The 22,181-nt window shown below is 39.2% G+C and overlaps 1 protein-coding gene across 3 annotated transcripts in view; it reads left to right on the top strand.

Annotated features, from left to right (window-relative positions):
- The first annotated feature begins 369 nt into the window (after positions 1-369).
- Positions 370-22,181, top strand: part of LOC128044665 (Golgi pH regulator) — a 46,357-nt gene continuing 24,545 nt past the window's right edge. Inside the window, exons 1-6 of one of the 3 annotated variants that reach the window (XM_052637030.1) lie at positions 460-520; positions 1,401-1,506; positions 9,219-9,278; positions 10,821-10,924; positions 18,584-18,690; positions 19,243-19,344. In XM_052637030.1, coding sequence (XP_052492990.1) covers positions 9,252-9,278; positions 10,821-10,924; positions 18,584-18,690; positions 19,243-19,344 — 340 coding nt within the window. In that variant the 5' untranslated portion in view covers positions 460-520; positions 1,401-1,506; positions 9,219-9,251. Of the gene's footprint in view, positions 521-1,400; positions 1,507-9,218; positions 9,279-10,820; positions 10,925-18,583; positions 18,691-19,242; positions 19,345-22,181 lie in introns of all 3 variants that reach the window. The other 2 variants (XM_052637029.1, XM_052637031.1) reach the window with 2 other exon arrangements.

The raw sequence follows: 22,181 nt of genomic DNA, 5'->3' as shown, positions 1-22,181 counted from the left end.
ATCCCATGGATGGAGGAGCCTGGTAGGCTACAGTCCATGGGGTCGCAGAGTCAGACACGACTGAGCAACTTCACTTTCACCATTATAAAAGAGAATTAAAATAAGATGTTATCTCAGGCCCCACCTCCGTTAGCCTCAGAAGTGGAAATGCTATCCTGTATTACATCTGCTTTCGAATTTTCAGACTTCGTTGCTGTACTTTGCTCCTTTTAGCCAGGCCCCCCCTAATTAAGCCCCGCCCCCAGAACGTCCCCTGGCCGCGCCCCCCGCTCTCAGCTCCTCAGCGTCCCTCCCACTCGTAGCCCGAGGCGGGAAGCGCTGGACGTAGTTGCTGATTGGCTGGCTGGGGCGCAGCTTGATGGCGTCGGGCTGGCGAACCCAGGTGCCCGGGCGACTGCCGCCTGTGTGAGAGGGTCTGTGGTCTAGCGTGCTGTGGCTTCGGGGAAAGTGGAGGCACGAGGCCTCCTTACTCTTCGCCATGAGTTTCCTGATCGACTCCAGCATCATGATTACTTCCCAGGTGAGCCACCGCGGCCCGCCTCAGGACTCCTCAGCCTCTCTCCCGAGTCGTCTTCTCCAGGCCTCGGTGATGCGGGCTGGCCCGGAGTCTCGCCCTTGTCGCCTGCGGCTAGTGCCTGCCGCACCTGTGCTCAGCTCCGAGAGGGTGTGGGATTTGCTGCTCCCTGCTCCCTCGCTGTCAGGAGGAGTCCCGCGGCCGTCCGTGTCCCACTCATACTCCATTCCTCCTCCCATCCTACCCCACCTCCCAGTTTCCTTTCCATCTGGGGGAGAGGTCAGGTGGCCTTAGGGCTCAGAGCCGGTGCCGCGGGAAGGGAGCTGTCCCCAAAGCGCACCGAAGCTCTGGCCTACGCGGCTGATCCATGGATTAGGGAAGAGTGTGGTTCCGGGTGCAGAGTGTGCCACTCGCCAATCCGGCTGGCTCCTGGGGACACGTGAGGGCTTTGTTGGTTAGTTGTCAAATTCTGAATCCGGATGCGGAGGAATTTGTCGCCGTCACTTCAGAGATCTAAGTATCCGTTTTCGTTTGTTAATACCTCCAACGTGTATCCTCTGTTTGCGGCCACGCTTTCGGATCTTTTTCTGACCCTCTTTCCTTCCAGATTAGCCATCTTCATTCATTCGTACAGTTAACAAACACGTTTATGGAGCATTATATAAAGTTCTGAGGCTACACAGCTAAATAAGACACTGACTTGTCCCTGCTCTATAGAAACTTCGTCTAGTGAGCTTTTTGTTTTTACTATGTAAATTTTTTGAGTTACTCTTATTTTCTCCACAGCATTTATCATAGCACTGATATCATTTATGTATTCATTTATTTATGAATTTATTTTTTTTTTTGAGAGCCTACCTTTTTAATAGCTCTATCCTCCCTCCAGGTGCAGGCGCTCGATAAGTATTTATTGGCCAACTGTTAAAATTTATAGAAGCTCAGACTACCTAAATACTGATCTCCCCGCTACTTCATTTCTCCACTAACTTAAGGTATTTTTCTTTAATTGCTCTTTTTTTCAAGTGGCACATGACAGAAACAGTTCCTTCTAGGAGTTTAAAGTAAACTAAATCTTAGGGTTTTTTTTTTTTTTTCCCTGTGTTTGTATTACTTTATCCTAATGCTTCTGTCTTTGGAGTGGAGCATTGTCCCTGTTTCTTGAAAAAGTTTTATTGAAATACTTTAGAGTATGAAACAAGTAACATCCCGATAACAATTTTTTTATTTTTAAATTTACCAGCTTTTATAAGTTTTCATATTGTTTTTATTGGCTACATAATATTCAAATGTATCAATATACAAAAATCTGGACATGTAATTCTCTTGCTTTTCTAACTTTTCTAAGGCTTCCTGTTTGCCCTTTATGACAACTCAGGGTTATTTTTAGCCTGAGTATCAACTCAGGAAAAATGACAGTATTTAAGTAGCATTTTTTTCATTTAGAATAAAAATAAGAATGTCATTGAGGAAATTGGCATTGTATTATAACCTTTAAGATTTATAGTATGGATATAATTGATAAGTTAAGCCAAGAAAGTGGCTTTCTGATCTTATGTGCCATATAATATTTTAACTTTCACACATGCGTTAACATGCAGTATTTAATTCTCAAAGCTGCTCTTTACAAAGGAGGAACTAAGACCCCAAAGAATCGTTTGTGTGGTATGTTCTCTGTCCAAATATTTATGTGTCTACTTCATCATCATTTAGATATCAGTAAAAATGTCACTTCAGGGAGGCTTCACTTGACTCCCTACTCCTAGTCAAGGTTAACAACCATTCCAGCCACCTTCTGTCTCATGTCCTTGTTTTAGTTTCTTCTTCATATCTGTCACTACTGTTTGTTTGTGTTTGTTAGAGGTGAACTTTATGAGTTCCAGGATACTCTCTGTCCTTGTTTCTGCTGTATTTCCCAGCATCTAGATCAGTTTCTGGCACATAGTAGAGGCCTTTTTGTTGTTGTTGAATTTCTAAATTGTGTCTGACTCTTTGCAACCCCATGGACTGTAGCTCACCAGGCTCCTCTGTCCGTGGGTTTTCCCAGTCAAGAATACTGGAGTGGGTTATCATTTTCTTCTCCAGGGGATCTTCCCAATCCAGGGATGGAAGCCGTGTCTCCTGCATTGCAGGTAGATTCTTTACCACTGAGCCACCTGAGAAGCGCTATAGTAGAAGCCTAATAAATATTTAATAAAAAGCACCTTTCTGGAGAGGTGTGATTGCCTTAGAAACATCTCCCCCTCATTTTTCATGTTTTATATGAACTGAAAGATTTATTTGAAAGGAAATCTGAAATCAGAGATCATATATTGAAGCTGGTTCACCCAGGCAACCTCTTGGTATAGAGATTGTTCATCATTCCACAGGAGAAAGTTCACATCCTTAATTGGCTTATGTGGTCTCTTATGATGAGATTCCACTCTTAACCTCTTCAGCCTTGGCCTTCACCATTTCTCACTTCAGTTTATACACTAGCCTTACTGAACTTCGTTTAGTTCCTTAACCTGGCCATGCTGTCATGCCTCCAGGTTTCCGCCAGTCTGTTCTCTTTCTGGACCTTTTTCCCTCCCATACGCCTTCTTTCTCCCGACTGACTCCTACTTAGACTTTGTTTCTCAACATGGATATCCATAAAACCTCTTCCAGACTGGACTAGATATCCCTTGACATGTTTTCCTAGTACCCTTTGCCCACTTCCCTTATAGTAGCACTATAGTAGCACTGTCGCATTGTTTCATAATTCCTTGTCTATCTCCTCCATAGGTTACAAACCTTGAGACAGTGTCCATGCTGTCTTGTTCACCCTTCTACCCTTAAGACCTGGTACATATTATATACCAATAAATATTTGTTAAATAAAAGTGTAAATAAATGATCCAAGAAAGGAATCTTTTTCTAGTCTGTTCTTTCAATTATCCTGCTAATGGCCTTTTTTTTTTTTTTAATTCTGTAGCTTATTTTCAACTTAGGAGTTATCTTTTGTGAAAGCAACTGTTATCTAACCTCTGTTTTCAGCCTTCTCTACAGTTATAAGACTTATCAGTTCAAGTACACTCTAAGTCTCAGGGTCAAGACTGCACAATTTCAAAAACATTCTCTTTTTTGAATAAATGCAGTGCACATTGTTTTATTTGCAAAATGTTTAAAATTGCTTTTCCCTTTTGCATGCTTTTTAGATCCTGTATAATCTTGCCAGAATTTGTATTAATCTTGGACTTCTTGAATTTTCCTGGTATTTTTTAATATTAGTTGTATAAAAGTCTTTTTAAACTTTGTCAATATGAAAGGAAGCCATAATGAAATACAAAGGAGCATATCTCTTTTCTCTTTTTCTCCCATTTCCCGCCCCCCCATAAAGACTTATCAATTTCATTTGTTTTCTTTTCTTGTCTAAAGTCCCATTTCAGAGTGATCTTGGTGAAATATTTTATTTTTTATTATCCATCTCACCAGATATACTACCCTCTAAATGCCTAACTTCAACTGCAGTCATGAGTTCAGAAATCATTTAAATATGGCCTCTAAACTATGAATTTAAATGTCTCCACTGGTGATGATTTAAAATAGCTAAAGGATCTCATAAGTAGTCTAGGGGTATTTTGTCCTAATCTATTCACCCTCTTCCTTTTCTACTCGGTCTGAAATCATGGATCCACGCTCCTTCATAGTCACTTGGTTCTTTGCCTGCATGTAAAGTCCACAATTGGATCACTGCTGTAGTTTGTGTACTGCTAACTCAGGAACCAATACTTTGGCCACCTGATGCAAAGAACTGACTCACTGGAAAAGACCCTGATGCTGGGAAAGATTGAAGGCAGGAGGAGAAGGGGACGACAGAGGATAAGATGGTTGGATGACATCACCAACTCGATGGGCATGAGTTTGAGTAAGCTCTGGGAGTTGGTGATGGACAGGGAAGCCTGGTGTGCTGCAGTCCATGGGGTTGCAAAGAGTCAGACACGACTGAGTGACTGAACTGAACTGAACTCAGGAGCCTGAAGGCTTTTGTAGAAAATCACATATGTGCAGATTGCTGATGCCTTGAGTTTATGGACACCCTCAGGTCACTGATTCTTTTTTTTTTTTTTCCCTTGACTTTAATCAGCTCCTTGTTCCCTTTCATAATTTCTCTGAGTTTTTAATCACTCTTTTCAAAGCCCCTTTTTTCAATTTCACCTCTCCTGCCCTTAGCAGATGACCTCGCCTCCTACTTGATCAACGAAACTGAGGCCAAAAGGTGTGAGCTCCTTCTACATCTTAATCTAAGCAGTTGTCTATGTCCATGACCATTCCCAACTCCTTTCCTCCCATGTCAGAAGATAAGGTGCCCCTTACTCCTGTTTAAAGCCATGTTTTCCACATGTACCTTAGATTGTGGAGCAGCTTATTGTGAAGTGATTATAAGCACAAGCTTTGGAGTCAGCTACACAGACTTCAGCTTGATCTTGATTCTGACATCCACTATAAATGAGTTAACTTCTGTTAAACCTCGGCTATCTCTGTAATGCTGCTGCTGCTGCTAAGTCACTTCAGTTGTGTCCGACTCTGTGCGACCCCAGAGATGGCAGCCCACGAGGCTTCCCCATCCCTGGGATTCTCCAGGCAAGAACACTGGAGTGGGTTGCCATTTCCTTCTCCAATGCATGAAAGTGAAAAGGGAAAGTGAGGTCACTCAGTCATGTCTGACTCATAGCAAACCCATGGACTTCAGCCTACCAGGCTCCTCTGTCCATGGGATTTTCCAGGCAAGAGTACTGGAGTGGGGTGCCATTGCCTTCTCCTATCTCTGTAATGAGGACAATCAAACCTACCTTGTCAAGTTTTTAAGATTTAATGTAATTGCAAGGCTAAGCACTTAAGAGTTCCTGGAATATACTAAATGGTCAGTAAAAGATAGCTGTTGCTGATGATAATAACAACTCACATCCAGTGTTTCTTCTCATATTAGTTTATCTCTTTACTGCTTTCTTCCCCTTGGCCTATAAATTTTTCTCTTTACCCCACATTCTTCTTTAGGCTAATGGGCTAATGTTTTCTGTCTTTCTCATTCTTGGCTGTCCCTTGAGTAATCTATGTTTATTGTCTCTACTGTGTTACCCCCCATGCACCCCCAACTCGGTGAAGTCTAGTTCCTAGTGCAATCACATTAAATCATGGACGGAGGAGCCTGGCATATTGGCATATTGCTCTCTTCACTCTATATACTATTCCTGAATGATCGCATATTCTCTGACGGTTTCAACTCTCAGGTGTATTTCAGCCCTCCCTTCATAATCTTTTATGTCAACTTGGATGGCCCTCAAGCACTTAGCATATCTAAAAGTGAACCCGTCATCTTCCTGTCTCCCATCCACATTCCCAAAATTTTTTTCCTCCAGTAGTCTATATATAAAGTGGATGGCTTCCTTCTTCATCCTATATTCCAAACTGGTCATCCTTAATTTCTCCCTGCTGATTTTACCTTCGAAGTACTCAAATCCGTTGCCTCCTCTCCAACCACTGATGTTTTAATTCAGTTCAGTTCAGTTGCTCAGTCGTGTATGACTCTTTGCAACCCCATGAACTGCAGCACACCAGGCCTTCCTGTCCACCACCAACTCCCGGAGTTTACCCAAACTCATGTCCATTGAGTCGGTGATACCATCCAACCGTCTCATCCTCTGTCGTCCCCTTCTTCTCCTGCCCTCAATCTTTCCCAGCATCAGGGTCTTTTCAAATGAGTCAACTATTCACATCAGGTGGCCAAAATATTGGAGTTTCAGCTTCAACATCAGTCTTTCCAATGAACACCCAGGACTGATTTCCTTTAGGATGGACTGGTTGGATCTCCTTGCAGTCCAAGGGACTCTCAAGTCTTCTCCAACACCACAGTTCAAAAGCATCCATTCTTCAGTGCTCAGCTTTCTTTATGGTCCAACTCTCACATCCATACATGACCACTGGAAAAGCCATTTTTTACTGTTTTAATTCAGGCCTTTGTTATCTCTCATCTGAACTGCCGCAACCTCCTGTTCTGTTTCTTTCTCTACAGTGTTGTTGCCTTCAGAGAGCCCCCATAGTTTCTCTGTAAAGTAAACCTAGCCATGTCTTTTCCATCCTTCAATAACTCATCACCTACAGACTATGATTCAAGCTCTTTACAGTGACCTTGGGGCTTTCTGTCATTGGTCCTCTATTCCTCCTTTCTTTGCCTCATTTTTTAACCACATTTTTCTTTGAATTTTGTCTCCCAGCAGCACCAAACCATGTGTAGTTACCAGTATATACCATGCTATTTCTCACTTCTGTGCCTTTACTCATGCTCTTTGCTGTCTGAAAAAGACCTGTCCACCCCCACTACCTGTCTCTCACCTGCCTAATTCTTTTGCAACACTTTAAGAGAGTGTTTGGTTCTTTTGTTTGTTTTAAAAAATTTTAGGGACCGTGGGAACCTTTGAGTGTATGTGAATACCTTGAAGCCTCTCTCTAGAAAAATGCATATAATCCTCAAATTGGCACATGATACCAGGTTTAAACTCTAAATTAAAACCTCCTTCAGCCAAGGTATTATCTTCCCCAGAAAAATCTGTCCTAACCCCATACCAGATTTGTTTAGTCTTCCTCTTGCATATTCTTTAACAATATCATGTGCATGTCTCTATCATTGCATGTCCCATCAGTTCAGTTCAGTTCAGTTCAGTTCAGTCGCTCAGTCGTGTCCGACTCTTTGCGACCCCATGAATCGCAGCACGCCAGGCCTCCCTGTCCATCACCAACTCCCAGAGTTCACTCAGACTCACGTCCATCGAGTCAGTGATGCCATCCAGCCATCTCATCCTCTGTCATCCCCTTCTCCTCCTGTCCCCAATCCCTCCCAGCATCAAAGTCTTTTCCAATGAGTCAACTCTTCGCATGAGGTGGCCAAAGTGCTGGAGTTTCAGCTTTAGCATCATTCCTTCCAAAGAAATCCCAGGGTTGATCTCCTTCAGAATGCACTGGTTGGATCTCCTTGCAGTCCAAGGGATTCTCAAGAGTCTTCTCCAACACCATAGTTCAAAAGCATCAATTCTTTGGCGCTCAGCCTTCTTCACAGTCCAACTCTCATATCCATGCATGACTACTGGAAAAACCATAGCCTTGACTAGACGGACCTTAGTCGGCAAAGTAATGTCTCTGCTTTTGAATATGCTATCTAGGTTGGTCATAACTTTACTTCCAAGGAGCAAGCATCTTTTAATTACACTATAATTATTTAGTGTCTTTACCACTATACTGTACCTCCTTCAGAGTAGTAACAATCTTACTCATCTTTGTGTCCTCATCACTTAGTACAGTACATAGAAGTTGTTACCAAAGAATTGAGGTTGAATGTTCCTGAAGAACAAGCCATCTTTCACTGTGCACCATTTATCCATTCAGCAAACATTTATGGGGAGCCTGCTATGTCCTGGGCATTGTGCTGGGTGCTGAAATACAAAGATTGGCAAGACAAACATGACTCTTACCCTCACAGAACTTACAGTCTTTTTAAAAAGAATGTGTTTAAATTAGACATTAAAAAATTGTGTGGCAAGTGCTTTGGTAAGGGAAATACAAGGTAGGATAATAGGATTATATAAAAAGAGCAAGTTTTCTGTATTTGGGAGGCCAGAGAAGGTCTTCTAGAGGTAATAATAGTTAAGATTTGTAGGATAAGTAAGGAGGGGACTGGAGAGAAGTTCCTGTCAAAGGATAACATCTGGAAAGGTCTTGGTATGAAAGAATGTTATATCTAAAGAAGCACAGGCAGTTCCATGTGGCTGAAAATATGAATTTGGTGAATAGGAGGGACACAGTACGAGGAGGAAGAATCTGCTAAACCATACTTGAGAGTTCACACTTGCTCCTGAAGTGAGTTGGAAGGCATAAAAGAATTTTTTCTGAAATAATGCCACTCGCAGCAACATGGATGGACCTAGAGATTATCATACTAAGTAAATCAGAGAGAAAGACAAATATGATATCACTTATATTTGGAATCTGAAGTATGACACGAACTTACTTATGAAATAGAAACAGACTCACAGACATAGAAAACACACTTATGGCTACCAAAGGGGAAAAGGGGTGAGGGAGGGATAAATTCAGTTTTCAGTTAGCAGGTGCAAACTATTATACATAAAATAAGCAACAAGTTCCTACTGCATAGCACAGTATTGGAAACCATATCCAATATCCTGTAACAAACCGTAATGGAAAGGAATATGGAAAACAATATGTGTGTGCGTGTGTATATATATATGTATATGTATAACTGAATACACCAGAAACTAACACAACCTTTTAAAGCAATTATAATTTTTAAAAAGAATTTTATTCTTTGATAACATTCCTAGCCAATACAAGAAGAGGAGTTGTGTCAGAGTATGTGTATGTGTATTTACCAGTGAAAAACAAATGAGCTTTAGAACAATCAACAGAGCTGTCATGTGGCTACTATCTTAATTTGTGCCCAACTTAAAACATGTTCTAAAACAAGGATAATTTCAAAAATTGAAGCGCATTTCAACATCTGGTCCACTGTTGAGGACTTTAATAAGTAGGTGTTATATGAGTGGATGTCACCTTTAATCTCTAAAATAAGCTATTTAGTTAGGCAACCTTTTATCATAAAATAGTCTGTAAAAGGCATTTCTTAAAAGATTATGTATTGACATGCTGATCTTCTATCTTCTTTCTCCCCCAGATACTTTTCTTTGGATTTGGGTGGCTTTTTTTCATGCGACAGCTGTTTAAGGACTACGAGGTGAGAAGAGATCATTTTGATTATGCTAATATTATGTCAACTTATTGTTTTAAATGGGAAAAGAAAAATACCTCCATTAAAGAAAAAATCATGTTTGAGAAAAACAATTATCATATTATATCACTTATATGTGAAATCTAAAAAAATGATATAGGTGAACTTATTTACAACATAAAAGTCGACTCACAGACATAGAAAACAAACTCATGGTTACCATGGGGAAAGTGGAGGAAGGGGGAAAAGGGATAAATTGGGACTTTGGGTTTACAGATAAACACTACTACATATAAAATAGATAAGTAACAAGGGTCTACTGTAGAGCACAAGGAATTGTATTCAGTATCTTATAATAACCTGTAATGGAAAAAATCTGAAATATGTGTGTGTGTGTGTATGAATCACTTTGCTGTACATCTGAAACATTTTAAACCAGCTATCACTTTCACTTTTCACTTTCATGCATTGGAGAAGGAAATGGAAACCCACTCCAGTGTTCTTGCCTGGAGAATCCCAGGGATGGCGGAGCCTGGTGGGCTGCCGTCTGTGGGGTCGCACAGAGTCAGACATGACTGAAGTGACTTAGCAGCAGCATACTTCAATTAAAAAACCATTTATGCTTGAACTTTCATGACCTGTGATGGTCAAAAAAAATTTTTAAAGATAATCATGTTCACTCCCAAGATGGGAAGCTTTTGCTACTATAATATATAATTCTTAAATTGGAGAATATAATTAACCTTAGTTGATTTTTTTTTTTAATGCTAGTCATATATAGCCCAGAAGCCAGGATCAAGAAATATCATGGTATAGTGATATTAGTATACACACCAATAGCAAATAGTTCTTTGGGAGAGAATTTAACTTGTAATGTCTCATAAATGTACTCATTCATTTGGGTATCTGGCATTCAGTGTTAATTATCAGTCTGACATCCTAAGTTAATTCTAAGGCTGGTCTGATTCATATCTTAGGGTTTGAATTCAGAAAGACAACAGCCTTAACTGGACATTTCCTGATTAATCTTCCTCATTTAGTAATAAGCTCAATGGTCATGGACTATCTGGGGTCATTTCTAGTATGTTCTCCATTAAACTTCCCCAGGGAGTTTGAGTTGTTGTCTAAAAGAGCCCAGAATTCTAGAGATTCTCTTCTGCTCACTACTGTAAGGCCTCCTAGGAGAGGTTCTAAAACTGTTTCAAGGTCTGTGCAGAATGTTGAAGAAACCCTTTTAGAACTAACCTGTATATCTAAATCTGTCATTTTTTGTCACTGTACATCAGGAATTCTAAGTGCTACTTCTGACCTTGTCACTTCATCTTGTGCTTTAAATTTTTCATCCACAAGAGGATGATGGTAATAGTGACCTATGCATTAGAAGTACAACCTATTTTCATCTATTCTTTTAGCTCTAGACAGGTTACTGTCATGGTCCTGTTTCTAATAACTTGAGAATTTCTTCAAAATAAGTTTTCTGACTTGTAATCATCAACTCAATATTTCACACAAGGAAATGACTTTTAGTCTCTATTTGACTTTTAACAGGTGCGTCAGTATGTGGTACAGGTGATCTTCTCTGTAACTTTCGCATTTTCTTGCACCATGTTTGAGCTCATCATCTTTGAAATCTTAGGAGTATTGAATAGCAGGTGAGTAAGAGTACTAATTATGTCTCCTCTTAAAGAGAGCTATGTTACTTTCTTTATGGTGGAAGATTTACTGGGATCCCATAGCTGAAAAAAAATCCACGTGTAGTTAGCTTAGTCTCAGTAACTGTAATAATCATAGCCAATATGGGTTCCAGGAACCTAGTAACTGGCTTGACAAAGATTGTAAAATAGCAGGAAAACAAGTCTGAACATTAGTTCTGAAGTACTAATTGAGACTGGGCTGTGAGAACCTAGGTCCCAGGCTTTACTACAAGAAGTTTTATTTTTCTCAAGCTGCTCTCTGATTGAATCCAAGGAAGAGCTCTTCACATTATCCTGCTGATGGAGAAATCTCTACCTGAAAAGATCCAAATTCCTCCGAGCTAGTTAAGGGCTTCTATGAAGACTAAACTCCAGTTCTTAACAATCTAGTTAATTTTGTTTATTTCATAGGCATGTTCAAGTCTGATTGAACTTAAGAGTGTTCTTTAAAGCAATTTTAAAAAGTAACTCCTGTCCTCCAAAAAATAGACCTGTTATGAACAGTCTATCCAAAATATTTCTTGCTAGTTAAACTGCAAGCTTCCTTTTTTTAAGGGGCCAGTATTTGTGTTTAGAGTACATCAGCTATTCTGTGTAGAGTTTTGTTGTACTTTTTAAAAATCACTACATGGAAAATTCTTAAGAATAAAGTGGCATTGGCTCTGTAGTCAGAAATCAATGCTGAGCTAAGCTAAGCTGTGTAACTCATTATATATAGATTCCTGAGTCTTGAGACTTATAAACAGATTATATTCTCAAATTCCTATTTTGAGAATCAGAGTTGATGATTATAGTCTCTTGATGGATAAATTAAGAACTTGTGAAACAGGAATATGTTCTGACTTTGTGGTTTTTAAATTTGTTCTTTAATAATCCAAACCTTTCTTGGGTGAGCTAAATATAGATCCTATGACTATTGAGACTAGGCAAGTGCTATTTTACATGCTAATTATTAAATTTTATGTAAGGGTCCAGAAATAAACCAAAGCATATACAGTCAACTGTTTGACAAGGGAACCAAGAATACTCAATGGAGAAAAGACTTCACTATCTTTTCAGTATTGAAGAAGACATCTTCAATAAAAGATGGAGGGAAAATTAGATATTCACATGTAATAGAGTGAAACTTGACCCCCATCTTATACTACTCACAAAAATTAACTGGAAATGGATTCAGTTCAGTCGCTCGGTTGTCTGACTCTGCAACCCCATGGACTGCAGCATGGACTGGTTTGATCTTCTTGCAGTCCAGGGGACTCTCAAGAATCTTCTCCAACACCACAGTTCAAAAGCATCAATTCTTCCACACTCAGCTTTCTTTATAGTCCAACTCTCACATCCATACCTGACTACTGGAAAAACCATAGCATTGACTAGATAGACCTTTCTTGGCAAAGTAATGTCTCTGCTTTTTAATATGCCATCTAGGTTGGTCCTTATTCCAAGGAGTAAGCGTCTTTTAATTTCATGGCTGCAGTCACCCTCTGCAGTGATTTTGGAGCCCCTAAAAATAAAGTCTCTCGCTGTTTCCACTGTTTCCCCATCTATTTGCCATGAAGTGATGGAACCAGATGCCATGATCATAGTTTTCTGAATGTTGAGCTTTAAGTCAACTTTTCACTCTCCTCTTTGACTGTCATCAAGAGGCTCTTTAGTTCTCCTTCACTTTCTACCATAAGGGTGGTGTTATCTGCATATCTTAGGTTATTGCTTTTTCTCTTGGAAGTCTTGATTCCAGCTTGTGCTTCATCCAGCCCACTGTTTCTCATGACGTACTCTGCTTATAAGTTAAATAAGCAGGGTGACAATATACAGCCTTGATGTACTCCTTTCCCTGTTTAGAATCAGTCTGTTGTTCCATGTTTAGTTCTAACTGTTGCTTCCTGACCTGCATACAGATTTCTCAAGAGGCAGGTCAGGTGGTCTGGTATTCCCATCTCTTTAAGAATTTTCCATAGTTCGTGGTGATCCACACAGTCAAAGATTTTGGCATAGTCAATAAAGCAGAAATAGATGTTTTTCTGGAACTCTCTTGCTCTTTTGATAATCCAACGGATTTTGGCAATTTGAACTCTGGTTCCTGTGCCTTTTCTAAATCTAGCTTGACCATCTGGAAGTTCACAGTTCACGTACTGTTGAAGCCTGGCTTAGAGAATTTTGAACATTACTTTACTAGTGTGTGAGATGAGTGCAATTGTGCGGTAGCTGGAGCATTCTTAGGCATTGTCTCTCTTTGGGATTAGAATGAAAACTTCTCCAGTCCTGTGGCCACTGCTGAGTTTTCCAAATTTGCTGGCATATTGAGTGCAGCACTTTCACAGCCTCACCTTTTAGGATTTGAAATAGCTCAACTAGAATTCCATCACCTCCACTAGCTTTGTTTGTAGTGGTGCTTCCTAAGGCCCACTTGACTTCACATTCCAGGATGTCTAGCTGTAGGTGACTGATCATACCATCGTGATTACCTGGGTCATAAAGATCTTTTTTGTATAGTTATTCTGTGTATTCTTGCCACCTCTTCTTAATATCTTCTGCTTCTGTTAGGTCCATACCATTTCTGTCCTTTATTGAGCCTATCTTTGAACGAAATGTTCCCCTGGTATTGCTAATTTTCTTGAAGAGATCTTGAAATGGATTAAAGACTTAAATGTAAAACTTGAAACCATGAAGCTCTTAGAAGAAAATATAGCAGAAAAACTCCTTGAAAATATTTTTTTTGGAAATCACACCTAAAGCACAAACAGCAACATAAAAAACAAACAGGTGGAACTATATCAAACTAAAAAGCTTCTGCACAGCAAAATGAACCATCAACAAAATGAAAAGATCACCTATAGAAGGGAAAAAACATTTGCAAATCGTGTATTTGATATGGAGTTAATATCCAAAGCATATAAAGAACTTGTAACTCAATAGCGAAAAAGCAAATAATCCAATTTTAAAATGGGCAAAGGACCTGAATAGACATTTTCCAAAGATTTATCAGGCCAACGGGTATGTGAAAAAATGCTCAACATTACTAGTCATTAGAGAGATGACACCTCATATCTGTTAGAGTGGCTATTATCAGAAAGACAAAAGATAACAAATAGTGGTCTTGCAGAGAAAAGGGAACCTTTGTGCACTGTTGCTGGGATTGTAAATTGATACAGATGCTATGGAAAACAGTGTGGAGGCTCCTCAAAAAACTAAAAATAGAACTACCATATGATCCAGCAATTCCACCTCTGAAAGTATGTCCAAAGAAAATGAAAACACTAACTCGAAACACCTCATGTTCATTGCAGCATTATTTACAGTAGTCAAGACATGAAACAACCTCAGTGTCCATGGAGAGATGAATGGATAAAGTATGAAGTGTATATACAGTGATGAATGATGAAATCCTTCCATTTGTGACAACATGGATGGACCTTGAAGGCATTATGCTAAGTGAAACAAATCAGACAGAGAAAGACAAATACTGTATGGTTTCACTTATATGTGGAACCTAAAAGCAAAAACAAAATTAAGAACACCAAACTCTTAGAAAAAGAGATCAGATTAGTGGTTGCTAGAGGGAGTTTGGTCCAGTACTCTTGCCTGGAAAATCCCATGGACGGAGGAGCCTGGTGGGCTGCAGTCCATGGGGTCCCTAAGAGTCGGACATGACTGAGCAACTTCACTTTCCCTTTTCACTTTCATGCATTGGAGAAGGAAATGGCAACCCACTCCAGTGTTCTTGCTTGGAGAATCCCAGGGACAGGGGAGCCTGGTGGGCTGCTGTCTATGGGGTCGCACAGAGTCGGACACAACTGAAGTGCAGCAGCAGAGTTTGGAGGAGGGGAAATTGAAGGAAGGTGGCTAATTTGCTGTGTGATATGTGGGAAAGTTAAGAGTAAATCCCAAGAGTTCTCATCATGAGAGTTTGAGAGGTTTTTTTTTCTTTTTTTACTGTATTTAAATGAGAGAATGATGTTGACTAAACCTTTTTAATCATTTCACAATATATGTAAATCAAACCATCATTGTGGACGCCTAAAGCTTATTTAGTGGTCTGTGTCAGTTATTTCTCAATAAAACTAGAAAAAAAATTTTTTATTATCACAACCTGAAAGTTTTACTGCTATCTAACCAGAGGTCAGCAACCATTCCTGTAAAGAGCCAGAGAGTAAATATTTTAGGCTCTGTGGACCACACTATTTCTATTGTAACTACTCAACCTTGCTATTGAAGAGCCAAAGCAGCCAGAGGCAATATGTAATCAAATGGGTATGACTGTGTTCCAGGAAAACTTCATTTATAAAAACAGGTGACTGACTGGCCATGAGTAATGTCTAGGTAGTTTAGAAAGGACTTTGACTCAGTCTAAAACCAAAATTACTGTTTTTGGTAGCTGATGTCCCCCAACTTTTGACTCATTTATTGTTAATAATCCCATATAGTAAGATATGTCACTCAGTTACTTGGATTTATATTCCTCAAATAGCTTATCTTAAAGTTTATGAACGTAACATTGCTAAATCTGGTTCTTCTGTAGGTCCTTTTTGGGGACTGGGTAGGCTTCAGTTATACCTGTTTTTTATACTAACAGTTGGTCCTACAATGTAACAGAATTATGGATTGTGATCATATATTATTAACTATGCATTGACTATTCAGAATAGTTTTCAAAGGAAAATCTTTGACCTGAACAAGAGTATTCTTTTGGCTCATCTGTAAGCAGAAGTGCTGTAACCTCCTATTCAAATATGTAATCTTGTTGGTATCCTTAATTTTCTCAAGAGACTGTCACTTTACCCTCAGCTCAAATTGCAGTTAAAATATATGGTTTGCTTTTAATGGGCAATATGGATTACACTTGATATTTCAAACCCACTGCCTCCCAGTATCTTTTAGAAACTTAGTTGAAATACTGAGTACAGTTGCCTGGAGGATGTGCATGTTGTTTCTCTAAATGCTCAAAAGTGGGTAATCCAGATGAGCAAAAGCTGTCAGTTTATTTATATTATACTAAATGGTATTGGCTCTCTGTAGGATAGCCTTTACTAAATAGCTCTGTGTTTTATGATTCCTGCCATATCCACTAAGGAGTAAAAAGTAAGAAATAGCCCACAGAAACTCACTGATGTTTCTCTTGAAAGGATGGTGTGAAGAACATTGTTAATTGCCCTCATATTTTCTTCTTTAAGAAATCTTTGGAGAAATTTCAATATGATCATGGTAATAATTCAGTTATAATTAGTAATAATTATGCTTCCCTTATAATTTGTTTTTCTTACATACTCTATGATGTATCAAACTGATCGAATTTTCTATTTTACGTTGGCCATTAGAAAATGTAAGCTAAATTTATGACCCACCTGTAGCAAGTTTCTAGAACTCTAAGGTGTGAATTTTCATAATAACCATCAGGCCTAGCCTGATATTCTACCTATATTTTGCCATTGTTTTTCCTTCCTTTCATATTACCTTATAGTTTTTTTCATCATCTTGTATTTAAGATATACTCATAAGCCATTTAACTACTTAACCTTCTTTGAAACCAGGCCTAGTTTTAAGTAAGTTTAAAATCAATAAATACAAAGGACACCATCAAGAAAGTTTACAGATATCCCAGACATTGGAGAAAATTTTTGTAAACCATAAATCTGATATAAGACTTCTATCTTGAATATGTAAAGAACTCTAACAACTCAATGACAAAAAAAAAAAAAAACACAGTCAAAAATTAGACAAAGGAAAAAAAAATGGACAAAGGATCTGAGTAGGCATTTCTCCAAATAAGATATGCAAATGGTGGAAAAGTTAAAAAGTGGAACAACCAAATGTCCACCAGCTAATGAATGGATAAACGAAATATGGCATATCCATACAATGGTATGAATATTCAGTTCAGTTCAGTCTCTCAGTCATTCCAACTCTTTGCGACCCCATGAATTGCAGCACGCCAGGCCTCCCTGTCCATCACCAACTCCTGGAGTTCACTCAAACTCAAGTCCATCGAGTCAGTGATGCCATCCAGCCATCTCATCCTCGGTCATCCCCTTCTCCTCCTGCCCCCAATCCCTCCCAGCATCAGAGTCTTTTCCAATGAGTCAACTCTTCGTATGAGGTGGCCAGGAGTTTCAGCTTCAGCATCTCTCCTTCCAAAGAACACCCAGGGCTGATCTCCTTTAGAATGGACTGGTTGGATCTCCTTGCAGTCCAAGGGACTCTCAAGAGTCTCCTCCAACACCACAGTTCAAAAGCATCAATTCTTCGGTGCTCAGCCTTCTTCACAGTCCAACTCTCACATCCATACATGACCACAGGAAAAACCATAGCCTTGACTAGACGGACCTTAGTCGGCAAAGTAATGTCTCTGCTTTTCAACATGCCACCTAGGTTGGTCATAACTTTTCTTCCAAGGAGTAAGCGTCTTTTAATTTCATGGCTGCAGTCACCATCTGCCGTGATTTTGGAGCCCCCAAAAATAAAGTCTGACACTGTTTCCACTGTTTCCCCATCTATTTCCCATGAAGTGATGGGACCAGATGCGATATGAATATTATTCAGCCATAAAAAGAAGTGAAACACTGATAGATGCTGCACACGGATGAACCTTGAAAACTTAATGCTAAGTTAAAGAAGTCAGTCACAAAAGATCATATATTACATGATTCAATGTACATGAAATGTCCAGAATGTGCAAGCCCATAGAGACAGAGTATATTGGCACTTTCCTAGGACTGGTGGTGGTGGTGGTTTAGTTGCTAAGTTGTGTCCGATTCTTGCAACCCCCTGGCAGGAGTCCAGCTAGCCTCCTCTGCCCATGGGATTCTCCAGGCAAGAATACTGGAGTGGGTTGCCATTTCCTTCTCCAGGGAATCTTCCTGACCCAGGAATCGAACCCAGGTTTCCTGCATTGCAGGCAGATTCTTTACTGACTGAGCTATACAGAAAGCTCCTCTTCCTCTTCAACTGGGGAGGTTGAACAGAAAGGGGAGTGATTGTTAATGGGTACTGGGTTTCATTGTGGACTGATGAAAATGTTCTAAAATTGATTGTAGTAATGGTTGCACAATGTGAATATGCTGAAAACCCTTATATTGTACACTTTAAATATGTGAATTATGTCTCAGGAAATTGTCATAAAAAGTCCTAAAAATCAATAAATAAAATAATTTATAAGCAGTAGTGAAAGTAATCATGCAGATCAGATGTTTAGTTATACTGAGGTTACAGAAGAAGTATTTATGTGTCTTTATAATGCATATTATTAACATTTATTTTCTTTTAACTCTTATATTGAAATATGACTCCCAGTGTTAAGTGAAACAATAGTCATCTACCAGTAATAATATATATTGATATATGTTATTATATATTGCCTATTAATATAACCAGAGCATTAACAGTCTCAATTAAAAAAATGAAATTCTTAGGAGGTTACTATGGCCATATATACCTTTCAGAACTTTATAATAAATTTTTTAATCTCTATAAATGAGTAGATAGTAACAGCCTAGTTGACTAATGAGAGGAAATATATTCAGTATTGAGTTCAAACAGCAAGAGAGCCTTTGGAAGACTAAAGAGAGTGAAAATAGCTGCCCTTTTCCCCTCCTAGTGATAATTCTTTGACATTTGTTTCAGCTCCCGTTATTTTCACTGGAAAATGAACCTGTGTGTAATTTTGTTGATTCTGGTTTTCATGGTGCCTTTTTACATTGGCTATTTTATTGTGAGCAACATCCAACTACGTGAGTATTTTACCCTCATATCAGCACATGATTAAGATGAGTGTTCTTAGGGATTGAGGCTGCAGAGCGCTTCATTTCTATATTACTTTCAGTAGCTACTGTTATTTGGGGGCATCTCATATACAGCATCTTTAAAAGGTTAGCACAAAATAAATATTAAATGAATGATTAGGTTATTTGTCCTGCCACAACTTTATTTCTCTTTCTACTAGAATGTCTTTCCTTTCATTTTTCCAATTCAGGGTACTATTTGTACTTTTTGATTTGTACTGGGGATTGTTATTAGTACTTTATCAGAAAATGACTTTTTCCCCCTCTTCAACTGTCATTTTAAAAGACTTCTTCATTCTTAAAAAAAAGACTCCCCTAATTCAACTAGATTTCTCTTATAATGGTAAGAAGTTTAGAAAACAACTTCTAAAACTTATGTTGTTCTACCATTCATTTACCAAGTGAGCAAGGCAGCCAAATATTAATTAGGATGATCCCATAAACTTATGTAAAGAAAACTGTTTTATATATACTTACTTCACCTTGTCTTCTCTTTCTTAGTACATAAACAGCGACTGCTTTTTTCCTGTCTCTTATGGTTGACCTTTATGTATTTCTTCTGGAAACTAGGAGATCCATTTCCCATTCTCAGCCCCAAACATGGTGAGTGTATGTGGTGGGGAGAGGAAAAGGGTTGTTTATCATTTTCTACTTTGAAAAAAATCAATTTTTATAAACTACTTATTATGGGAAACACAGCAAGTTATTTCTCTAAAAAAATGTCTGGTTTTGAACTGAATTTTTCTTTCATCCTAGGAGGTATCAGATGTTGGTTTGGGAACAGACTTCTGTCATTTTAGAGCAGGAGTTTTGACTTTAGGTTAGTGAATGAACTTTAAGGGAATAATGGATTGAGAAAGGTATCCTTAACTTTAGCCCCCTGGTATTTTATGCAGAATAATGGGAATGTATATGTATATTTGGAAGTGAAGTATCCATAAGCTCTTATGAGATTCCCAAAGTGGTCTGTGACCCAGAAGGTAAATGGTCAGTGCTCAAGTGATAATGAAGATCATCTCTAGGGAATGTATGTATTCTGGGAAAGAGCAGTGACATAAAACTCTATTAGTAGATGAAAAGCTTTTTAGGAGTTAGTGTCTCTCCACACAAAAAAGTTCATTTTAAATACAACAACCGGTCGTGGACAGAGCCCTGCTTTCTATGCTCATCAATGGGCAAAATCCCTCAACAAGCAAGTTCTTCTAGAACTACTTCAGAAATAAATACTCCTCATATATATATATATATATATATATATATATATATGTATGTTAGATTAGAGCACCTGCCTGTAATGGGTCTACTGGGACTTTCATATACTGAAGCTTTTTTTTTTAATACACATCTTTTCATTTTACTGTCCTGCTGTACCTATCAGAGAAGGCAATGGCAACCCACTCCAGTACTCTTGCCTGGAAAATCCCATGGATGGAGGAGCCTGGTGGGCTGCAGTCCATGGGGTCGTGAAGAGTTGGACACGACTGAGTGACTTCCCTTTCCCTTTTCACTTTCATGCATTGGAGAAGGAAATGGCAACCCACTCCAGTGTTCTTGCCTGGAGAATCCCAGGGACGGGGGAGCCTGGTGGGCTGCTGTCTGTGGGGTTGCACAGAGTCAGACACAACTGAAGCAACTTAGCAGCAGCACCAGCTGTACCTATCAAGGTTCTTATAGCAGAAAACAGATTCTACTCTGTTTAAAGCAGGAAGTGGTTTATTACAGTGTATTGGGAGTTTTCAGAAATTCTGGTAAAGCAGGGTATCAAACTTAAGTGCTGCATAGTAAAGAGAAACACCCAACCACGCAGTACTAAATTAGGAGGAAAAAGAAAACCATAGAAGTTGTCACCTGCCACTTAGGACCTATGATCGGGGACCAGACAGTAGAAATGGCTCCAGCTGCTCCAGTTCCCAAGTGCTGTCTTCACTCCCACTTTATTCACGTCTGTGTTTGAGGTCTTACATGGGCAAGTGAATATGAGGCAACCCAGGTGACATTCAGAATCTTAGCTTCAAGGAAATCTGGGAAAGAGCTTTTGGCTTTCCAGATTCTATAGGAAAAGAAGTCATGCTAGAAAGGCACGGAAATGAGTGGTGCCTAAGCCAGTATCTTGAATCTGCCATACCTTCCAGGTGCCCTTTCATGTCTAGTCATTGCCTAGAGCAGGGATCTGGGGGAGAGAGGTTTTAAGACTCTTCTCCAGGAGTGTCAGAGGAAATGTGCAGTTTTTAAAAGCATTTGCAATGTCATAAATAACTGTGTATTTTTTTCATAAAAGTAGTTATTTTGAAATTTCACATAACATCAAAAAGTCCCCAAAAGTTAAGAAACACCAGCATACCAAAATCCTTTATATTCTTATCGTGTCATACAAGACTTCCCGCATCCTAACTTCTCTTTCTCTATCTGTCCTCCAGTCCTGCCAAATTACTTAAAGTTTCTAGAACTGTTCTATCAGGCTGGATAGTCCTTCACCTCTGTTATACCTGGAAAATACCTATTTATTCTTTCAGTGTTCAACTCTTGTCAATTCCTCTAAGAAGACTTTCCTGGCCGTCATTAGGAGATGTCAGTTTCTCCTGCCTCAGTGCACTTATATCACCTTTAAAACTTGTGATTACTTGTGTCCTTATCCAACTTCCTCATTAACCTGTGAGCTTCCTGAGGTCAGAGACTACGTCTTATTTATCATTATATCTTTAGTGCCTGTCATGGAACCTAGCACATAATAAGTGTTTAATACGTATCTATTGAATTAGTGAATGAAAAGAAAATTGGTTCTCCAAGGTGGTAGATCAGTTCAAGAATCTAACACTCTGGGTAGGAACTTATGATTTGCTAATGTGATCAGCATGCCCATGTCATTGTATGGGAAAATTTGGAGTAGAGAGGCCCTGATGATATACTTCTCATATAAACGGTTTCAAATGAATGCCCAGAGAGAGATTTGTCTGTGATACTAGAAATGAGGAACACTAGTGGTAAGAGGACCCCAGGGCTGCTAACAGTTATAGTGCAAGGTAACGTGTAGTTCAAAGGTGTGACGGATGCCTTTTTCCAGCCTTCTGGAGAGCAGTCAACTCACGTGACCAGTGCAACCAGACAGTGCCTGAGAGGAGATAAAGACTATCACATCTATTGTAACTTCGTCCATCCCTTTTTAAAATTCTGTGGGGATATCCTGAAGAATACACCCAGAAGAAGAGCTAAGGAATAGCTTCAGTGTTAGTCTTTCCTTTGTGCTCCAGTAAATAAGCATTTTGGTTTTATTTTGGAATGTTTAAGTATCTAATTTGACCGTATAAGAGAAATAAGGAGGAAGAAAAGTTTAGGCAAAGCTGAGAAGCAGCGAGGCTTACACTGCCCTTTTAGAGCTTTCCCCAAACTGGCCCAACAACCAGTGTGGTTTGTTGCTATGGAGACCATGGAAAAAACTATAA

The sequence above is a fragment of the Budorcas taxicolor genome, chromosome 3 (assembly GCF_023091745.1).
Source record: "Budorcas taxicolor isolate Tak-1 chromosome 3, Takin1.1, whole genome shotgun sequence".
Lineage (NCBI taxonomy): Eukaryota > Metazoa > Chordata > Mammalia > Artiodactyla > Bovidae > Budorcas > Budorcas taxicolor.
Note: the sequence above shows the minus strand (reverse complement) of the source record. Positions and strands in the feature narration are given on the sequence as shown.